The sequence below is a fragment of the Apaloderma vittatum genome, unplaced genomic scaffold, assembly GCF_000703405.1.
Source record: "Apaloderma vittatum isolate BGI_N311 unplaced genomic scaffold, ASM70340v1 scaffold30816, whole genome shotgun sequence".
Taxonomy (NCBI): domain Eukaryota; kingdom Metazoa; phylum Chordata; class Aves; order Trogoniformes; family Trogonidae; genus Apaloderma; species Apaloderma vittatum.
Window position 1 is genome coordinate 3,785 of NW_009723891.1, and position 19,029 is coordinate 22,813.

At 36.9% G+C, this 19,029-nt stretch overlaps 1 protein-coding gene across 2 annotated transcripts in view; it reads right to left on the reverse strand.

Annotated features, from left to right (window-relative positions):
• Nucleotides 1-1,658: 1,658 nt before the first annotated feature.
• The window catches only part of EVI5 (ecotropic viral integration site 5), a 66,818-nt gene continuing 49,447 nt past the window's right edge, over nucleotides 1,659-19,029 (reverse strand). For both annotated transcript variants that reach the window (XM_009872284.1, XM_009872283.1), the window contains one exon: nucleotides 1,659-2,140. In XM_009872284.1, coding sequence (XP_009870586.1) covers nucleotides 1,835-2,140 — 306 coding nt within the window. In that variant the 3' untranslated portion in view covers nucleotides 1,659-1,834. The remainder of the gene's footprint in view (nucleotides 2,141-19,029) is intronic.

Consider the following 19,029-nt stretch of genomic DNA (forward strand, 5'->3'; position numbering starts at 1 on the left):
GTACTGGGAACTATGCATTACAGAATCACGGAATTGTATTCACTGATAGGATGTGGGGAAATTTTGTAGAAATATTGAAGCAAGTCAAGAGCTGGAGAAATCGGTAGCTTGGAATTTGTCATGCACCTGCTTTAATATTTAAACTAGATTGCACTTGGGCAGACAATACTGTTGAGAGGCCCAGAACATGCTTCTTCCATGCAGCCTTTTGTATCATTCTTTGATATTTGTTATCTCCTCAGTTGTGCTCTTCCTTTTTCAGGACACATTCAAAATAAAAGTAAAGGAAATGCCTAACAGGCCTAGCAGATGCTTCCACACTTGGGCCATTTTAAACTACACTTTGGCTTCTGGATAGCAAAATCTTAACATATGTGCTATTAGTACCAAGTTGGGCATAGCTTTTTTTTTTTTTATTAATAGAAAATTGTTAGAAAAGAGGTCTTAAGGATTGTTTAACTATGTAAGATGGTATTAATAGCTGCTATTAAGAATACTCTTGACTAGAATGTGTCAGAGGGCAAGTGAGCGTTCCTATGACAGCAGTAGCATGTTTTGTCCTGTTTAAGAAGCTAGGGACCACTTTAGTGGATCTCGTTTTCCTGGAGAGTGAAGGCAGAATGCTCAGCTCAGTTCTTACTGCTTTGGTGAATCACAGCTAGTTGGTGACAGGAGCTTATTTCCTAGGTAGCTTTGCACTAGAAAACTGTAAGAACACTGAACTTAGATATTTTACTGCACTGACTCTGCCTCCATCAGAACTACCTGTAAGACAGGAGTAATTTTTCACCTTATTTGAACACCAGCAAGTAACTGTGGTAACCAAGGGCTATAGCTTAGAAGTGACTAAAGAGTAAATGCTGCAACCTGGTTAAATCATGAAAAATTTATTTTCATTACATATATATGAAGGTAAAATATTTCAGTCAATAGTGTTTTGAACAAGCATTTCCAACATGGACCTGTTAGTGTAGCTAGGCTGAAATTTAATGTAAAGTTAGCGTTTTGCCTTTATTTAGTAATTTATTTCTAGTGTGTATATACAGAATTCATTTTTCCGTTAGAATACCAGAGACAGTAATATTGCAACATTTACATTCCTCATATAAAATGGTGTAATGTACATTTTCAGCTTGGTGTAGATATATAAATATGTACAAAATAAACATTATTGTAATTAATATATCCAGACCACATATTATTTAGCAACATCAAAAGCATATGCACATAGATTTAAGTGAAAATGGTGAAAAACACCCTTATGACATTAGTGACCATTATTTGCATATATGAAGTAGTATAAAGGCTCCTCTTTCAAGCCTTCTGTGGGCATCCAATAACTTTAGTAAAAACAAAAGTAACGGAGAAGCATAAAATAATTATATATATAGTGTGTGTGTGTCATAATCAGATGGTTTACTAGGGTCCATCTTGATCACAAATTGATAACAACATAAAATACACATTTGTTCAGAGCATAAAATATTGCACAAGAGCAATTTCTTTTCAGGAAAACAATTCCTGGGTTTGTGAACAGCAAAAATGGTTCTTAGGTGTTAAGGAAATTATGTATTTGCGGTTTCTAAACCAAGGAACGTTCAGTAATACTGTCAGAACTGTCATCTGTCAACTTCTTACCAGCCTGTTTCATGGCAATGGTATGTCATTAGCAAGATTTGGCAAAGAGAAAAGGCAGATAGACAGTACGTATATATTTATCACAGGTCAGACCAGATCCAATAGTTACCTAAACCAACTGCTGGACAGTTTCAATTATCTGACAATTTGACCCTTATAGAAATATAAAAGTCTTCAATGCTAGTCACAGTGATAATCACACAGTAGTAGAGTAAGATTCCATTCTTCTCTGGTTGGAAATCATCTTGTCTGAATTCCCAGTCTGAAGGGCACTTTCCTCAGTATCACTGTCACTGCTGTCTACAACTGTGTGATCCAAAGCCATCTGACCAGTCCTCCTGTGTAGATGAAAGTTCACCCCACTCTCCTGTATGGAGTTAGTTATAAAATCTTCATCAGAAGAATGAAATGATTCATCATCTCCGGTGAAATGGTTGACAATGTGAATCCCATCAAAAGTGGGTTGGTCTGAGAAGTCTCTCTGGCCTTTTAGACATTTGATCTGTTAGAAAAAGCAGAAGTTAACAGTTAATCGGAGCTGAAGAGTCCAGCAATAAAACATAAAACCAAAATAAACCACCACTACATTCCCAAGAAATCTTTTACTGAACTTTTACAGCATTAAATTAAATGCTAGATCTAGAAGTAGCACGTTTGATAATCACTTTGAAACTCAGCTGAAATCAGAACAAAGTGCCTTCTCACTTCTGGCTGTGCAAGCAGAGGCCTTGAAAGAACATCTTAAATAGTATTTGGAGTTTAGCAAAATTCTCCTTCCATCCCCAGAGTATTTCAGTCTTAAGGCTTAATAATCAAGGTACCTAGAATTACTAATGACAGATTCCTCCAGGCTACTTACTGCGGCTTTAATATTCCCATGAAGACAGTTTATAATCAGTTTTCTAGAGTGGCCTACCTGTTTTGACAGTACTTTTGGCCTTCATATCTTTTACTCCATTCTTTGTCTTATCACCTACCTTCTCACCGGAAAAAATCCCTCCCCCAAGCCCAAAGAGCAGGGTCCCAAGTGAATATTCCCAGTTTCACACAGCCACAGAAGAAAAAACAAAACAAAACAAACCCCAGAGAACATGCTTAGTTCTGTCTATATTGCAGGATCAAGTGTCTTTTCATTATCTAGTTCAGATCCAACTGAGATTTCAGATGAAGTAGTATAAGAGAAACTTCTAGTATGGCATAAATAGATTGGTTTTAATTTTAAGAGGACAACAACCATGATAAAAATGATTGTCAGACCATAGATGGATACAGTGACATTTTAATTCATAAAATGATAAACTATTAGAACCATGCATTCCAGCTCTTCAAAAGTAAAATCTAAAGCTCCGGCAAGTCCGCTGTTAATTTAGTGAAAATAAGTGTAACTTATCAAAGACATTCCTGAGGTTTTGGGTTTTTTTAGAATTTCCTTTTAGTAGCAGCTACCTCTGTTTGACAGTCTAAGAGTCTAAAGATAAAAAACTGTAAGGATGAAGAAAAACATTAAAAATGCATTACAGAAGCTTCCAAATGTCACTCTGGAAGCTCAAGAAGAAACATGTACCAAGTGCTATTTTGTAAGCAACTTTTCACAGTAACAGAGACATGGAAAATAGAAAGAAAAAGCCTGAAGAGCTTTATACAAGTCTATGACATCTCAGAAATCAGAAGCAACAGTTTTATTCGTCCATTTGGGGAAGAAGGAATCTCTGTACAAATCATAGGCTTGTGCAAAAGATGAGAATAAAAAAAAAGATTGAAAAAAAGATCACAGGAGTCATAATCATGCTAAAAGCTGTCAAATTGGATGTTAAAAGCATGTAAAAGCTCCAGCTTTTAATGTATATCAAAGCATCCCTGTTAGGAAGATGGGTACATGCTTGGTTTTAACTACGTGTACTAGCGTGGTGCTGATAACACCAAGGTCGTGGGTTCAATCCCTGTTCGGTCCCCATGCATTGCCTGATCTAGTTTAGAGGTGTCCCTACCCATGACAGGGAGGTTGGATTAAAATGATCTCTAAAATCCCTTCCAGCCTAGGCCATTCTATGATTCTATGATACTACTGTTAGGTTTTTGCATTTTCTTCACATACACATAGGCTGCAGTTGTTTCATGAGGAACTTGCTTGTGTAAAGGCAAGCAAAACAAGGAGTTCCACACTTGCACAGCCTAACTCATGATGTAAGCAAGATCAGTTTATGCCAAGTATTAGATACAGGATAGTAACATACATGTGGAATAAATAATTTTTACTAGCTTATATACCTAGGTAGAGAGATTCTTGTGTTATTTAGAAATAAAATCCCTAAAAGTATCCTGCAATATGTTCAGATTAGCTGCCACATGAAGTTTCCAAAACAGCTATCAATTTTAGTCACTAAGAAAATAAAACACAGAAAAACAAAACAAAACCCACCAATTTCTCCCCACCCTCACCACAGAAAAAGTGCTCTGCTGTACAAGGGGCTGCAAATTTCATATTAGAGTAAGAAATTACATGCTTTTAGGTTTGCATAGTTAAGCCATTGGTTCACCTGAAATTACAAATTTCATACTCAACGTTAGTTGTTCTGAACACTCAGAAAGCCAAGCCAATGATCTCAACTGTTTTCCTGAAGGCTTAAACACGATACCTTTCTATGAATGTATTTGCGTAACATGACAAAATCATGGCTTTACCGCTTTAGGCACTAGCCTTTCCAAACACCAGATGAGAATCTAGAAAATACTGTTGGTGAAAAAATCATGAATAGACCGAGTCTTTGCCAATTCCTAAACTGACTCTGGGAAAACTGTATTATGTTTTGTTACTCAAATGACTTCCCAGAAGCACTTCTTTTGACTTGCAGCTTTACACTTGCCTCCTGTTTTTTAATTCAGTACTCCTCACATCCAAGGGGAACCAGACTGCTAAGAAGAAACACAAACGTGCTGTAGAGAACACATGCAACAAGTCTATTGGTGGTCATGTAGTTCCATAACTTCTCTGTCTGCTTGAAAAATGGCCATCTCAGCCAGAAGCACAGACACACACGGTAGCACAGAATTAGTTTGCATCATGGGGATCGACAGGCTGGATAGCAACACTGCTAAAGAGGACATGGAGGTTGTGACACATGGGAGGCTAAACATGAATTAGCAGTGTCCCCAAGCAGTGACAAAGACCAACAGCTTACCAGGCTGTATTGACAAGGGTATAGCCAGTATATGATGGGAACCAATTCTTATCTGGCAGTTGTTAGACTGCATCTGTCCTCACTCCTTCCTCAGTACAAGATACTTGGGAGTGCATTCAGGGGAGAGGCACCAAGACAGTGAAGGGGCAGAAGCCTTAAAGTAACAGAGAACTGGTTCTTGACTGAAATGCATGGTGGGAGAAGAGACATTGATCATAACACAAAACACAAGGTTGTGTTTGAATATGAAGGGAAAATAATTGCTACAAGGCTAGTTAAGAATTAGAAAAAGTTGTTCAGAGACTGTGGACTCTGTCCTCGGTGGGTTTCAACACCCAATGGATAAAGACCTAAGCAACCGGCTTTGAATTCCATGTCGATTCTGTTTTGAGCAGGCAGTTGGAGTACAGGGCTCCCAGGGTCCCTCCCAGCCTGAAGGATAGGTCACAATTCGGCGAGATGTGTGAAAAGCATGGGAAGTGGGATGCATATTACTGTTCTGATGGCAGCCATTTCAAGTTTGATAAACTGAAATATTTTGAACCTGCTAAAATTGCTGCAGTTCTTGAAAATTTAATGCTGTCATTTGAATCCAAATGCTTTTACATTAAATTTCAATACATCAGTTCATCACAAAATCTAGTCTTCAGACAGAATGTTACTTTTATTTTGCAATTAGAAATCTGACACTTTAATCTTGAAAATATTTTAAATAAGTTATTTTTCAATCTAAGGTAAAATCCAGTTTGCATCTTACACTTCTTTAAATGTGAACTTTGATGAAAGCAACTAATCTTCAAGAAAATAGAAGTGTCCAAGAGAACAGATTTGGAACAGCTGTGCACTATTTTCATGTTTTATGTAGTTTCAGAGTTGAAGATACTTCAAGGGCACCTCAATCTAATATTTGTTCAGGAGTATTTCTGAAGGAATCTGATTACCTGCAATTTTTGTTGCAGCAGAACGGCTTTGTAAGGCTTCTCAAAGCATTTGGAACAACTTGTAGACAGCATGCAATTAGGTAGCAGCAGCTAATGCCAGCTTAAGGATTAAAATAGAGGTTTCCTAAAATTAGAAGTTTGGTACTCTCAAGTAACTACAGTCTAGCAAGTAAGGCTCTCCTAACAGAAGCAGCAGTATCTTTTTTCAAGATGGGAACATAAATGTCCTACTAGCTTAAGAATGGTCCATCAGCCTAATATTCTGTGTCCAACAGTGACAACAGGACTTTCATGTTGTTCTGTTTCTAAGGGAAAGCATGTGAATGACTAATTTTTGCAACCCATTCCTTTCATATTCTCAAGCCCTCTCTCACTTGTCCATAAACTGTTGTATCAGATATGAGAGGGCATCTTTTCCTAGCTGTTTCAGCATCTATTTATAAAAAAGTTGACCATGACCGAAAATTTTTTTTATTTGCTGTCTACCTCCACAGCTTCCTATGGCAGTAAGCCACAGAAATTCCTTTATTTGAGCTAAACTGACTTCCTCCTTGTTTCAGGAATTGCCCTCAAATTCTAATAATGCAGTAAAAAGTGGTGAAAAGCACTTTCACAGTCATGATTCCAAAATTTACATCAAAATGCCTCTCTCAGCCTTCTCTCTACAGCAGAAGAGGACCAAGTCTCTCACAAATAGGCAGTGCTCAAACTCACTGATCATTTTAGTTGCCCTTTAACTTCTCTACAGACGTTCTTTAAACTCTCTACACCCATCCTGAAGTGCAGAGACCAGTCCCACATCAAGGTTTCGTAGCGGCACTATAAACTCCTTTATTTTGTTTTTAAGATACTTCTTACTGATGCCCAGCATTGCCTTGGCTGGTTTGGCTGCTGCTGCACACTAAGCCAGTGAAGTTGGGGGACTTGCAGCAACAACTTGAAAATAGTTTTCCTGATTTGTAACTACCAATTCTCATTGTGTAGGTATGGCTTAGATTTTGCAAGTGATGAATTACCTTATTCACATTAAAGCTCATCTGCCACCTTTTTAAGAGAGACTTCTTGGGATTCTTGCTGTCACTGATTTATTTGAACATGGAAAAAAAGCTTAAAGCAAGAAGGAAAGCATTATGCCAAGATCGAGTAATTCATGTGGCCAAATGTATCAAGATAACGGGAAACCTGACTAAGGACCTGGAGGAGGGGCGTGTGGACCCAGTCCAAACATTCCCTCACCACGACCCCCCCCCCAATCTAGTTCTGCTCTATCCTTATCACTTCACCTGAAGGAAAAAGAACAGCCCTTTTCCTTGCAACTATGTTGAGCAGAGTATGGACTTAGCCCAGGGTCTGTCACTTCTGTTCCTTTTTGCACAAAGAACCAATACTGGTTAAAAAGCCTTTCAGTTTTGGGTCTGGCCATCTATGTGAAGGGAACTAAGTGACATTCAAATGAATCCTGGCTGTTTCTTACTGCTTTGGTTTTGCAAGAATCTCAAATCTGATTACATCTGTTATGAAAAAAAACCAAAAAACAAAAAACCCACAAACCCACAGGGCTGGTAAACCTGCATATTTTGCGTTAATTCTCAAATCCAGGTTGAATTATCTAGACGACTGCAGCTTCAACACAGTTTTCACTACAGCACATTCACATGGTGTTTACGACATCTTAAAGGGTTAACAATGTTATGTGACAAAAATATATGCCATCGTTATTCCTTCAAAAGCCAGTTGAATCAAGAACAGAATCTTAATAATAATGTTTGCATTTATATACCTTTTTGTGCCTAAAACAGTCAGTATTTTAAAGCCAAACTCTATGTGCTGTTGGTCAACATATGAAAAGACTTCCATTGTACATACTCTTAACATGTAACAGTGTACTATCACAAATTCAGAAGAGTTGAAAAAAGGCTAACAATCAGATCCTTGAACCTCAGAATAAACTTTCTTACCTGATGCTGACTGCCTCATCAAGCCAGGCATGAAGGAGAGACAGTAAAGAGAAATTTAGAAGCTTTAGTACAATTCGAAAGGTTTTCCATATTACATCAACGAATAATTTGAAGGATACTAGTCAGCTGCAAGCAAGTCGTATTTCTAAGTCCCTTTTTTCTAAATGGAGAATATAGGTCAAATTTTCAACTGTGACTTCGAGTTCTACTTAAACTCTGGGAGACATTTTTATGTTCTAACTTGTGCTAGTTCTAACTAGCTTTTTAAAGCCAGATTTCAGTGGTAGAAGCAAGTCCAAGTAAAATGCTACCTTCTGCTCCCCATAAAAGGCTTCAGTAACTAATTTTTTAAATTTTACTCAATTTAACAAAACTTGTTGATAAATAATCTATTCACAGTAGAATACGGAAGTTATACATGAGATCAAAATATGATAAAAGTATGATTACAGCTGGGGTGAAGGAAATTGGTTTTGGCAGAAGACAACATGACCAGTAGATAGAGGTCGCCCTGCTGGAAAGCAGCTCCATGGCGAAAGACCTTGGAGTCCTAGTGGACAGTGAGTTGTCCATGGGACAGCAATGTGCCCTTGTGGCCAAGAGGGCCAATGGGATCCTGGGGAGCCTTAGGAAAAGTGTGTCCAGCAGGTCTAGCAAAGTTCTCTCCCTTTGCTCTGCCCTGGTGAGACCACACCTGGAATACTGTGTCCAGTTTTGGGCTCCCCAGTTCAAGAGAGACAGGAACCTACTGGAGAGAGTCCAACAGAGAGCTACGAGGATGATCAAGGGACTTGAACATCTCTCCTAGGAAGAGAGACTGAGAGAACTGGGGCTGTTTAGTCTTGAAAAGAGAAGGCTGAGAGGGGATCTTATTAATATATACTAATATCTGAGGAGTGAGTGTCAAGAGGAAGGGGCCAGTCTCTTTTCGGTGGTACCCAGTAAAAGGACAAGGAATAACAGGTATAAGCTAGAACATAGGAAGTCCCACCTCAAAATGAGGAGAAACTTCTTTACTGTGGGAGTGACAGAGCACTGGCACAGGCTGCCCAGAGAGGTTGTGGAGTCTCCTTCTCTGGAGACTTTAAAAACCCGCCTGGATGCGTTCCTGTGTGGCCTGCCCCAGGTGATCCAGCTTTGGTGTGGGGGTTGGACTAGAGGATCTCTACAGGCCACTTCCAACCCTCAACATTCTATGAGTCTATGTTAAATTTTTGCTTAAAGAATAAAGATACTAAATTCTCAGTGCTTTTTCTTAGAGCAACAGGAATTTAAAAATCAGATTCCCTGTTTATTTGTCTCCATCTTAGTAACAGTAGGAAATATTAGTAAGATTTCCTGTTTAAAAGACAAACATGATCCAAAAGAAAACTAGAATGTTACTGAAAGTATAATCTAACAACATTTAGCTGAAAAGAAACAAATCATAAGCATTTTCAAATACCCTGTCCTGTAATTCAGAAAAACACTGTCAACATGAAAAAGAGAGATTTAGAAGTCAAAATCTAACTACAAGCCAATTAAAAATATCAGTTATGATCTGTTCAATTATAAACACATTTAACATACATAAAAGCAATTTAGCTGGAGTTCTTAAAAATTCGTGAGACTAACAGTCCAAAGCATCTAATAGGACCCCTTATCATACTTCACAGCTGACTGCTTCTTACTGCTGACCCTCTCCCACAGTAATGAGATCACTCCTGTACATTATCACTTCCTTAAAAAAGCTTGCAGTAACTTCTTTTGGAAAAATGCTTATCTCTGAAAATGAGGTTGCAACATCTCAGACTGAATTAATGGAAAATAGGTTGTCACTCGGTAGACAAATAACAAAACAAAAGCATTTCTGCACATGCACACAAAAAGAACGAGCCATGTTAAGGTTGCGGGCCTTCTCATGCTATTTTTTCACTTCCATGAACACAAGCAACTCCTCAGATACCTTAAGGTCTCTGAAGCCCATTTTTAAATATACAATTGTACTACCACAGCAAGCCACATTCATACTGAAACCATCACAACATGAACACTGCACAAACGGAGACATCATGAGCTAAATGAATAGTTGCAGAAACTAATGTTAGCAATTCAGCATTTAAAAGTTCTTAGCATGCAACAATGCAAATGGGGCTTCTAAAGTTCCCCAACAGAATCAGCTTCCTTACATGAAAGGGACAGCTAGGCACATGTCATGACAGAAATGTGACAGAGCACTTTAATGAAAGCCATTGTGCACTGATTTTTGAAAACCCCTAGATTTAAAAAAAACCTTAAATATGGTTTAACATATCCTGCAATAAAGAAAAAGTTTAATGCAAACCCAAACCAACTTTAAAGACATATTTCATCTTCCTCAAGCACAAGACAGTTTCTACATGGATCATATGCAAGATAGAGGATAGTCTTCTGAGAGCTTCCTGATGACCTGTATGGCTCCCAAGATTACATATAAAATAAGAATGTGTAAAGTGAGTGAACAACACATACTGCATATAATATATTCTTTGTTTAGAAACAGTGACACATTTAAAAATAAATGTGAAAAATGTGTTAAATCAGATATGTTTTATCATTGTAGCTGTATTAGGACAAAGCTCAAAGTTGTGGCTTTTATTTCAGTGTCAGTGAATTTCCTGTTTCACTTCAGTTAACATTAAATTGTGTGTTTGGGTTTTTTTTTCCTAAAGCTATAAATGCAGCCATAATTAGCATTATTAACTTGTAAATAACAGCCCTGAGCAATATCAGACAAGGGTCATTCTTGAAAATTACTGATGATTCAAGAAGACCAAATCAAATGCTGAAAACTCCCACTTACTGTTTGCTTCTGCTACCCGATTCACTGTTGTGCCTCCTGAGGAAGGGACCCTAATTACCATGAACTCCCCGTTTGAAAGATAACAGCTGAGATGGACTATACAGGCTTCTCTTACCCAAAATCCATATGAAAAGCTGCAGAGATGGCCACCCCCACTTCTCTTAACATAGCCATTTTGGATTCTCCAGTGCCTTATCTACATCTATAGATGTGAAAACTGAATTAAAATCCATTTTGCAGACCTCAAAAGATATGCAAGGAATATATTTTGGTTTATAAAAAAGGAGCAGAAGAAAAATAACAATGAACCATCTTCTCCTTTCACTTTGAGGCAGACATGGAAGAGATCTGCAACAATAAAAGATATCCTAAGTAGAGAAACTCAGGAAATACGTTACATCTCAATTTATTGCTTCCACAAAGTTGCTGTTGTTTTTTTTTTTCTTACTTTTTAATTTAAAATATTAATATTAAAACTCTTCCAGAACAACCTTGAGTCTTCTCTCAGATTTCCTGAAGATGTTCTGCTTCAGCTTAAGATCTGACTAATTTCAAAACTGATGAAGTAGACAATTATATTCTCAAATAGGAAATGTTGCTATGCCGTTCTCTTTACTGCTCTTTCCCCCAAGACATTATTTTATGTCAAAATTTAAAAAATTTTGTTGAAATCAAATTGTTCAACACATTCTGATGAGCTTAAGAGTCATGGACATAAGGAGGAAAGTGAATACATTTAAAAATGAATTTTAAAATTTGGAGAAACTCTTTCAGGGAAGTTTTACTGAAAGCCTAACAGACAAAAATACTTTTGCCCCTTGTAATTCACCTAAGCTACAAATATTAAAAGTTAGCCTGAAGCATTTGGGGTGTAGTGTTGACATAAATTTGGTGTTTAGCAGATTGGAATCACCATTACATAGTTTTACGATTTGTCTTTGCTTTTACCTTCCCTCCACCCCCAAGTGATGTTTGTGAGGCAGCACTCAAGATTCTAACCAGGGTCTAATTTAACAAATTTGACTAGTTAAGCAAAATGAAGTAAACAGAAACTGCTGTTTAAAAAAAAAAAATAATAATCCTGCGCATTAAGTACTGTGACTTCAGAAAGCAGGAAACGTCTTGATTATGCTTACAAATAATATGCAATGAGAGCATTTAAAAATCTGTTTGTAAAATTGCTTCCTTTGCTTAGTAATTAATATATCATTATTAAACATTTATCTCAGAGCCTTTTTTTTAAGAGCCTTTTTTTTAAGATATAGTTTAAGACATAGTTTTGTCTCTGATAACCTTTAAATGTGGAAATTCATTTCCTCATCCAAAAATTTTTACCCAGCAGAAGTTTCACGCAGATAAACAAACTGCCATTTTTTAAGGAGTCACAATGCTCCAAACTGTTTGGGATCCACCTTAGCACATTTTGCCATTTATTCGGGACCAAGTGTCACATGACTAAAATGGGAAACCCGCACAATCAACAACAAAGCCCAATAAAAGATAATGATTCTAGAATAGTGCGAGTTTAGTGGTTTCCATAAAATAGTATTTATAAAGAATACAAACTACAGTTTCCTTAAGAAAACTAACTTGGTTTTGTATGGATGACTTCAGAGCTGTATTGCTTCCTGTGTTACCTCATCTCATTTCCAGATAGCTCTATAATACTCACACCAATATAAGAGTTGACAAAAATTCTTAGAGGACTTGGTGGAGTATTTGGCTCCTCATATTGAAGTGTAATAAAATTAATCTTGGAGAAAAGTTCATTTGATTCGCTTGGAGGTTTAAGACAAGCAAAAAGAAGCAGATAGAGAAAATTAATTTTGTATTACTTTCAGTATGTCAGAGAGGTTCAAAGAAGACTGATTTGCAGCGGAACTTATAGGTAGGAAGACTACATGTGCCCATACCCAGTTGTCTCCAAGGTTTCATGTTTGTCTGAACTTCTTGATCCACACTATCTCAAAAGAGTACAACTGTTTTCTGGACCTCCTATACTGAAATCAATCTGTCTAATATAGCTGCAGTATGATCTATCCATTTGTTAGACCAATTGCAGCAAAACACCTTGGAACTGGCAGCAACCAAAGCTGATCAGGTGTCAGAGCAAGTATTAACCTTCAGGCACGATGAGGCTGTTCTGGGCCCAAACCACAAGACTGGTGAATGACAAAATTACATACCCCTACAGACCGGGACTATTTGTTTTCTTGTTGTTATACCAATATGGCTGCTATTCCTAAAAACCCAGAGTGACTCTGGACTAAGATATTATTGGGATTTATTTTTGGGGGGGGGGATTAAAAGCAAGAGTCATGAGTACCACAGCATTAGATGATTCTGCCTCACTCATCATTAACTCACACAAGCTCCTGCATGTGATTAACTACTACATTTTCCTATTTAAGAAAAGAATTGCCTTTGGTTTTGGAATTCATGCTTTCAAAAGGATGACCCAGAGGAATGTACTGGTATACAACCCAAAATATTTATCTCAAGTGAATTTTGCTGATTATAATCACTAGACAGAGTTCAAACCATTCCAGTGTGTTGTAAGTGAAAAGCAAAAGAACAGCAAGAAATTTCCAACACTCAGTCATTTCAGGCTTCTGGGGTTTTTTTAATAGCACTTAAATATTTGGCCTCTCTTTTAAAGTGCCAGCTTGCCCTACAGATGTCAGGAATTTTAAATAAAATCTATAAAATAGTTTTTCATACACTAAAAGAAAGCTCATCTTCAGTTATCTTGCTATTTATTTCATATTGCTCTGAATATACTCTTATATTTCCTGACTCGAGCTTTAGTACAAAGTGTTTTTTCAACATTACCAAAAGGAAGTATGTTAAATGTATGTTGTATATCAGTTTTACCATAGATGAGTCTGCTGTATTTTAAACATGACAAAGATTAAAACTAGCAAGAAGTGTTCAGACCAGCAGGTTTCCAGTGAATCAGAACAGGAAACCAATAAAGGGATCAATGGGAGGTCATGACTTTTTGATCACTGCACCAACACGGTTAAAGAATCTGTTTTTGGTCTAGTGCCATATAATCAAATTAAACTTTGAATTTCTGTATCAAATATGCAACTGAAATATCAACAGCACTAAGGAAGTACCCAAATTTTAAACTGTTTTCAAAGGAAATCAGTCTTTGTTAACTTTAAGTTAGATTTTATTTACTGAGGTAATTTTTCTGACAAGTTTGTTGTAGAGAGATTCTATGCAATTCCAGAAAAAGCTGTAAGCTGACTTAGCCCTGGGAAGTTTCTATAAATAGCTAGTTGGTAGGTGGAAGGAAAGTTCCCAGAAATTCTTCCTAAGAGAAGTTCTAATGAAAGCGTTTATTTGGAGCGAGGACATGCAACAAAAAATATTTTAAAACTGCAGCATGGTCACACTGAATGTAGCACAATTATTACATCTAAGGAACTACCTAAATCTCAATGCTCCTTCTCCCCAGACCATGCATCTATAAATACAAAAGCTACTGAAACCTCAAGCATTAGCTAGAACATACTGGCTGATACAGAGACTGAAAATCTACCAATTATGGGCAACAGTTACAGGAAATGATCATTTCACACTTTTACTCTGTCCTTGTAGAGCAGAGGCTAAACTCAGCATTTTTAAATGGACTAAGTAGCATTTATTTTTGCCTCCAATTGCAGAAATTTCTTCCACCTGTGCTGGCTGCCATTTTGAGAGTGATACAAGAACTTTAGGAGGAGTTTCCACCACATTTCCACAGTTTGCCCCACTTACATTCAGGTAAATTTAGAGAGACATATTACAAGCTAATACATAGCATTCCTCTCCCGAGCTTGTTTCTCACATAAGTTGCTGTCTATGGTTGCTAACACAAAATTTTTTGCAAGGCCCTCAATCCCTCCACTTTTCAATCTCCCAAACTTTACTCACAATCAGTTTACTTGCTTTGGCAATCCACACAAACTCTAAACAGTGACTTAGTATGGTGAAGCATAGCTAGCTATGTTAACCTCTAATGCTGCAATCAAGAACTAGTATATTGCTCAGCAAGACAGATCTGGAGCTTTGATGCAGTAGGATACAATCAGGAGTGGGTAAAAAAATATTTGAAAAGAGAACAATCACCACAAAGCTGAAGATGGAGTTTGTGGCCGGAGATTTGGGGAATGGATTATCATAACTATGGAATCAATCCTACTTTTTTGGCCAAGTGTAACATGTCTGTGCTAATTCCACTATGAACACCCATTGAAAATTGAACAACTGATGTTCATACAATATACAGGGATTCCACTGTGCAATAGTGCTTCTGTGTTACTTAGTTCAGCCAGACAGTTTCTAAAGCTCAGTGTTTTATTAACTACATTAGAGAAAGTTATTGGAGAATTAAGACTCCCAATCTGTTTAGTCTCACAATTTTGTAACAAATTTGCTACTATCAATCCAGTATAACATCTCTGACTCTCAAGGACAAGCTAAATTAAAGGAATAAAACAATTCACTTCTCTAAAGCATACAATATATATTTAACTATCCTGTGTAGACAAAGCTGCTACATTAGATTGGATGTTTGCAAACCACATGACCTCACAAACACTATCTTATCACATCACAGGTTCCTCAGACTGACCACAACCACTTAAATCAGACTCTCCCAGCACAGAGGCTCTGTAACTTTGACACGTACCAGTAAAACAACTACATTTTTAGCTGTCCAGCAGCGTTGCAAGAAATTTGGTTGTGGGAGGGAAAAATCTGATGGTCTCTTCTCCAACTGTGCTTGCAAGATACGGTTAAAAGGAAAGCACATGATTTATTGTGCTATAAACTTCCACCACAAGTCAAAACGCTTACTTTGTAAATCTGAGGGCTAACATATTTCCTTTCACGGACAACATTTCTTATCGACTAAGAAAACATTTATAGAGCTACAAATATTTTGAAAGCATTTGTCTAGTAAAACAAACTATTGGAAGGTGTTAATGTAATTCTAGTCAGTATTGAGAAACAAGTGCTTTGCAAGAGGTAATGCAGTACTTCTAACAAACATTACAACTTAGTGAAAACTATGAAGTGAGAACAATGCAAAAGGTGACTGAAATAAAACCCATAAAGAGTATCTGGTTTTATTAAAGCAAGCAAGCAAAATGAAAATTGCCAAGAGATACATATACATCTGCCTGTACTACATAGAAATATACTCCTTCCAGAAAAAACGGGGAAAAAATAAGTTGTCAGGAGAATTGAGTGGAAGAGCATCATATCTATAAGTTTTAGAGGAAGAGTACTAGGCCTATTTGGACTTGCTATTCTCCCCTTAGTTCTGATGAAAGAAGCGTTAGCTACTTCTGTTTCCAAGATATCTGAATGCTGACAAATCTGATCTTCTCTCAGTCGCCCTTATGATCTGATCCACTACAAGCCATCACAGTAAAAATACATCTTCAGAGAAAGATCTTAAAAAAAAAAAATCTAGTAGGTTGATGTTTAACCAGAATTCAGTTTCCCCAGTTAATCCTCTTATCTCCATCATGCAAAGCTATGTACAACTCATTGATAGCTCTACAATTTACTTTAAGATTTGCCCACACTGCAGTCATGACTGCAACATGACATAAGCACATCTAAACCAAGCAGATGGACACCAGAAGTCCAAGCACAGCATGATGAAGCTCAGAGTTATTCACACTGCTTCTGAATGTAGTCTAGTGGTGCTTCAGATAAGAGAACAGTTGATTTTGATAAGAATTGAATTTAACTCAAAGGAAGCCTAGAAACAAAAACTCACTGAAGAATGCTTCATGCTGGTATCCCATCATAGACCAGATGCAATTACTGTGAGAGAAACAGGAGCTAGGAATTCTGCTGGAAGTGGTCAGTCCAGTGTGCTGGGCTACTCCAGTGGCTCTCAACCAGCATCATAATTATGTGCTCATCACCATTTAGCTGCTAATCTCCTCAGGGGAAAACCTGGACTAAACTGTGCTGGGGACCAGAATGGCTCACTGTACCACACTGATTTCAGATTATTAGCTAATAATGAAAAAAACAAGGAGGAAATAACGTGGCAAATTTTTAAACATAGCTTATCTACCATACAAGTTTAAAATATTTAAGACCAAAGGAACTGTTAATGTGGTTTAAGCTTTACCCCTGTGCACTGCAGTGCACTGAATTTTATTCAGATCGTATTATGTGGCCTATATCTGTTGTTTTTTCAGTCCTTCACACTGATGGCTACAGTTCACTTTTTCTTCATCTTAATTTCAGCAGTGAAAGCCTGGAAAGCTAACCTAAGTTGCAAAATGTATCATTAATTCAGCCATATTACCAATTACTCCTTTAGTTATAACTTATGCATTATTTATCCTCAAAGTAATTACTTAAAGTGTCTTGATTTTTATTTGCACAAGCAAAATCTTTTAAAAGCATAGTATTTAATCTCTAAGTTTTATATCTCTTTTCATTAAGCCAATCTTAAAATGTTAGCTCACCAGGAACAAGATAAGACCATGAGATTACACCTATATCAGAATCTTACTGACTGCATTAGGTTCTTAAAACATAATATCACATCCATTCCGAGATAAACTATATGTATGTGGGGATTGAAGAGCAGTAAACTAGTGGTCACTACTTCTTTGCATAGCCATCAAATTTTCAGATACAGAAAAATGGGAAACACTTGAAAAAATTCCCCCTTTTCTGCATTGTCAATATGCAAGAATTCAGTCACCAAAAGTTTCACTGAAGTTACTATTATAAAGCCTTCTAAAAGCCTCAAAAATTATTTCAGTGAAGTAATAATGCTCTAGTCATCTGTCATCTTGTTTCCATCAGTCATGCTGAAATATTGTTAACATGGGCAGCTCACAGATTTTCTGCTGGAACAATGTGTCACACTAACATCAGGATTCTTTCATTCAAATACAGCACATGCAATGAGATTTGCACATTAGAATACAATCTCATCTTGCTTCATCTCAAAAATATTTCAAGTAATTATTTGTTGAGAGTTATCTCATTACAGAGGAGCAGCTATGAGAAAACTTTAGGCTATTATTTTTTCGAATCTGCTTTAATGTGGATTTTAGTATGTGGAATGATTTTGGATCTAAAGGAATCTAATATTTGAAATCCATATCCTCTAGTTCACAACACACCTCCAGTGTCATCTGAAGATCCTAATTCTTGCACTGGAAGAAAAGTGAACAGATACTGACTACCCATCATCTTTATCCCACGGAAAGTTTGCATATTTTATATCCCCCATTCAAAATTCTTTAATTATGAAAAAATCCCAACCATTTCAATTTACTAATGTTATCTAGACACCAAAAGTAGATGTGTAGAAATTATCTATCCTTGTCCTTAGGGTCACAGGTTGCCCTTGCTGATAAAGGTGACAACAGCTTGAAAAATGTTAAGAATCAAAAGAAAGAACACAAAGAAACAAGTCAGTTTATTTCAAAACTTGCTATTTTGTTTCCATTCTCTTCCCTGAAAACTTTGTGTTTATTATGCTTTTAACATTAGTTCAGCTAAGTCCTAATTCAGTTTTTTTGTCCCCCTTAGGAATGGCAAGAGGATATAGGAAAGAAATATCCCAGTATCTTTTGAAAGCTCTACTCAAATCCAAGACAAAAATTGCAGATAAATTGCCAGAAACCACCTTCTCTTGTCCACAAGTCTTCCTTGATTCTAGAGAGGTCTGAAATCTTTTATCTGCCTTTTTTTCTTTACCTAAAAGTACAGATGAAAAGCAGAAGATGCCAAGATTATAAAGAATGTTTTGTATGTCAAAAATGTCAAATCATTTTTTTGGAGGGAGGGGGGACAAATTACTAAACTCTTGAGTATTCTTCAACTGCTTACAAACTAAAAACAACTACTGGGTCCCTCAAGTATAGGAAAATGTTAAAAATGGATTTTAAAGAGCTATCTTCAACACTCATATTCTTGCTTTCAAAGGAAAAAGTGCACTCTGAGTGAAGGAAGTGCTAAGTTTCTGTACATTGCTGCTCTCCTTCATAAAACTCCTCTAATGCAGATGACCAATACACAGCAGAATCAAAGGCTCAGGGAATAATGCTCCACAATCCCAAATTCTAGAAGCTTCTTGCTTTTGCAGACTTGATTACATACTAGGCAGAATTTATCTTTTAATATGAAAACTGCCATAAGATTAAAACAAACCTACATTTGAAATACTGCAGTAACATAGACAAGAAACTGAAATTTAACAGCAAAACAAACTCATTAAAGCATTCCATGAGACACACAAGTCAGCTAGCAGTAGGAGAAAGATAAACTTTACAAAGTTTCACTTCAAATAGAACACAAAGCACTTCAGTCCTAAATCACAAAGTCTGTAAGACTGGAAACCACTTGCTTTTGTCTCCAAAGGTGTCTTGTGGTCTACCAGCGTAGCTTGTGGGTAGGCATGTCAATTCTAATCTTTTGTGCCACTCCTGTAATCTAGGTAACACATACAAGCC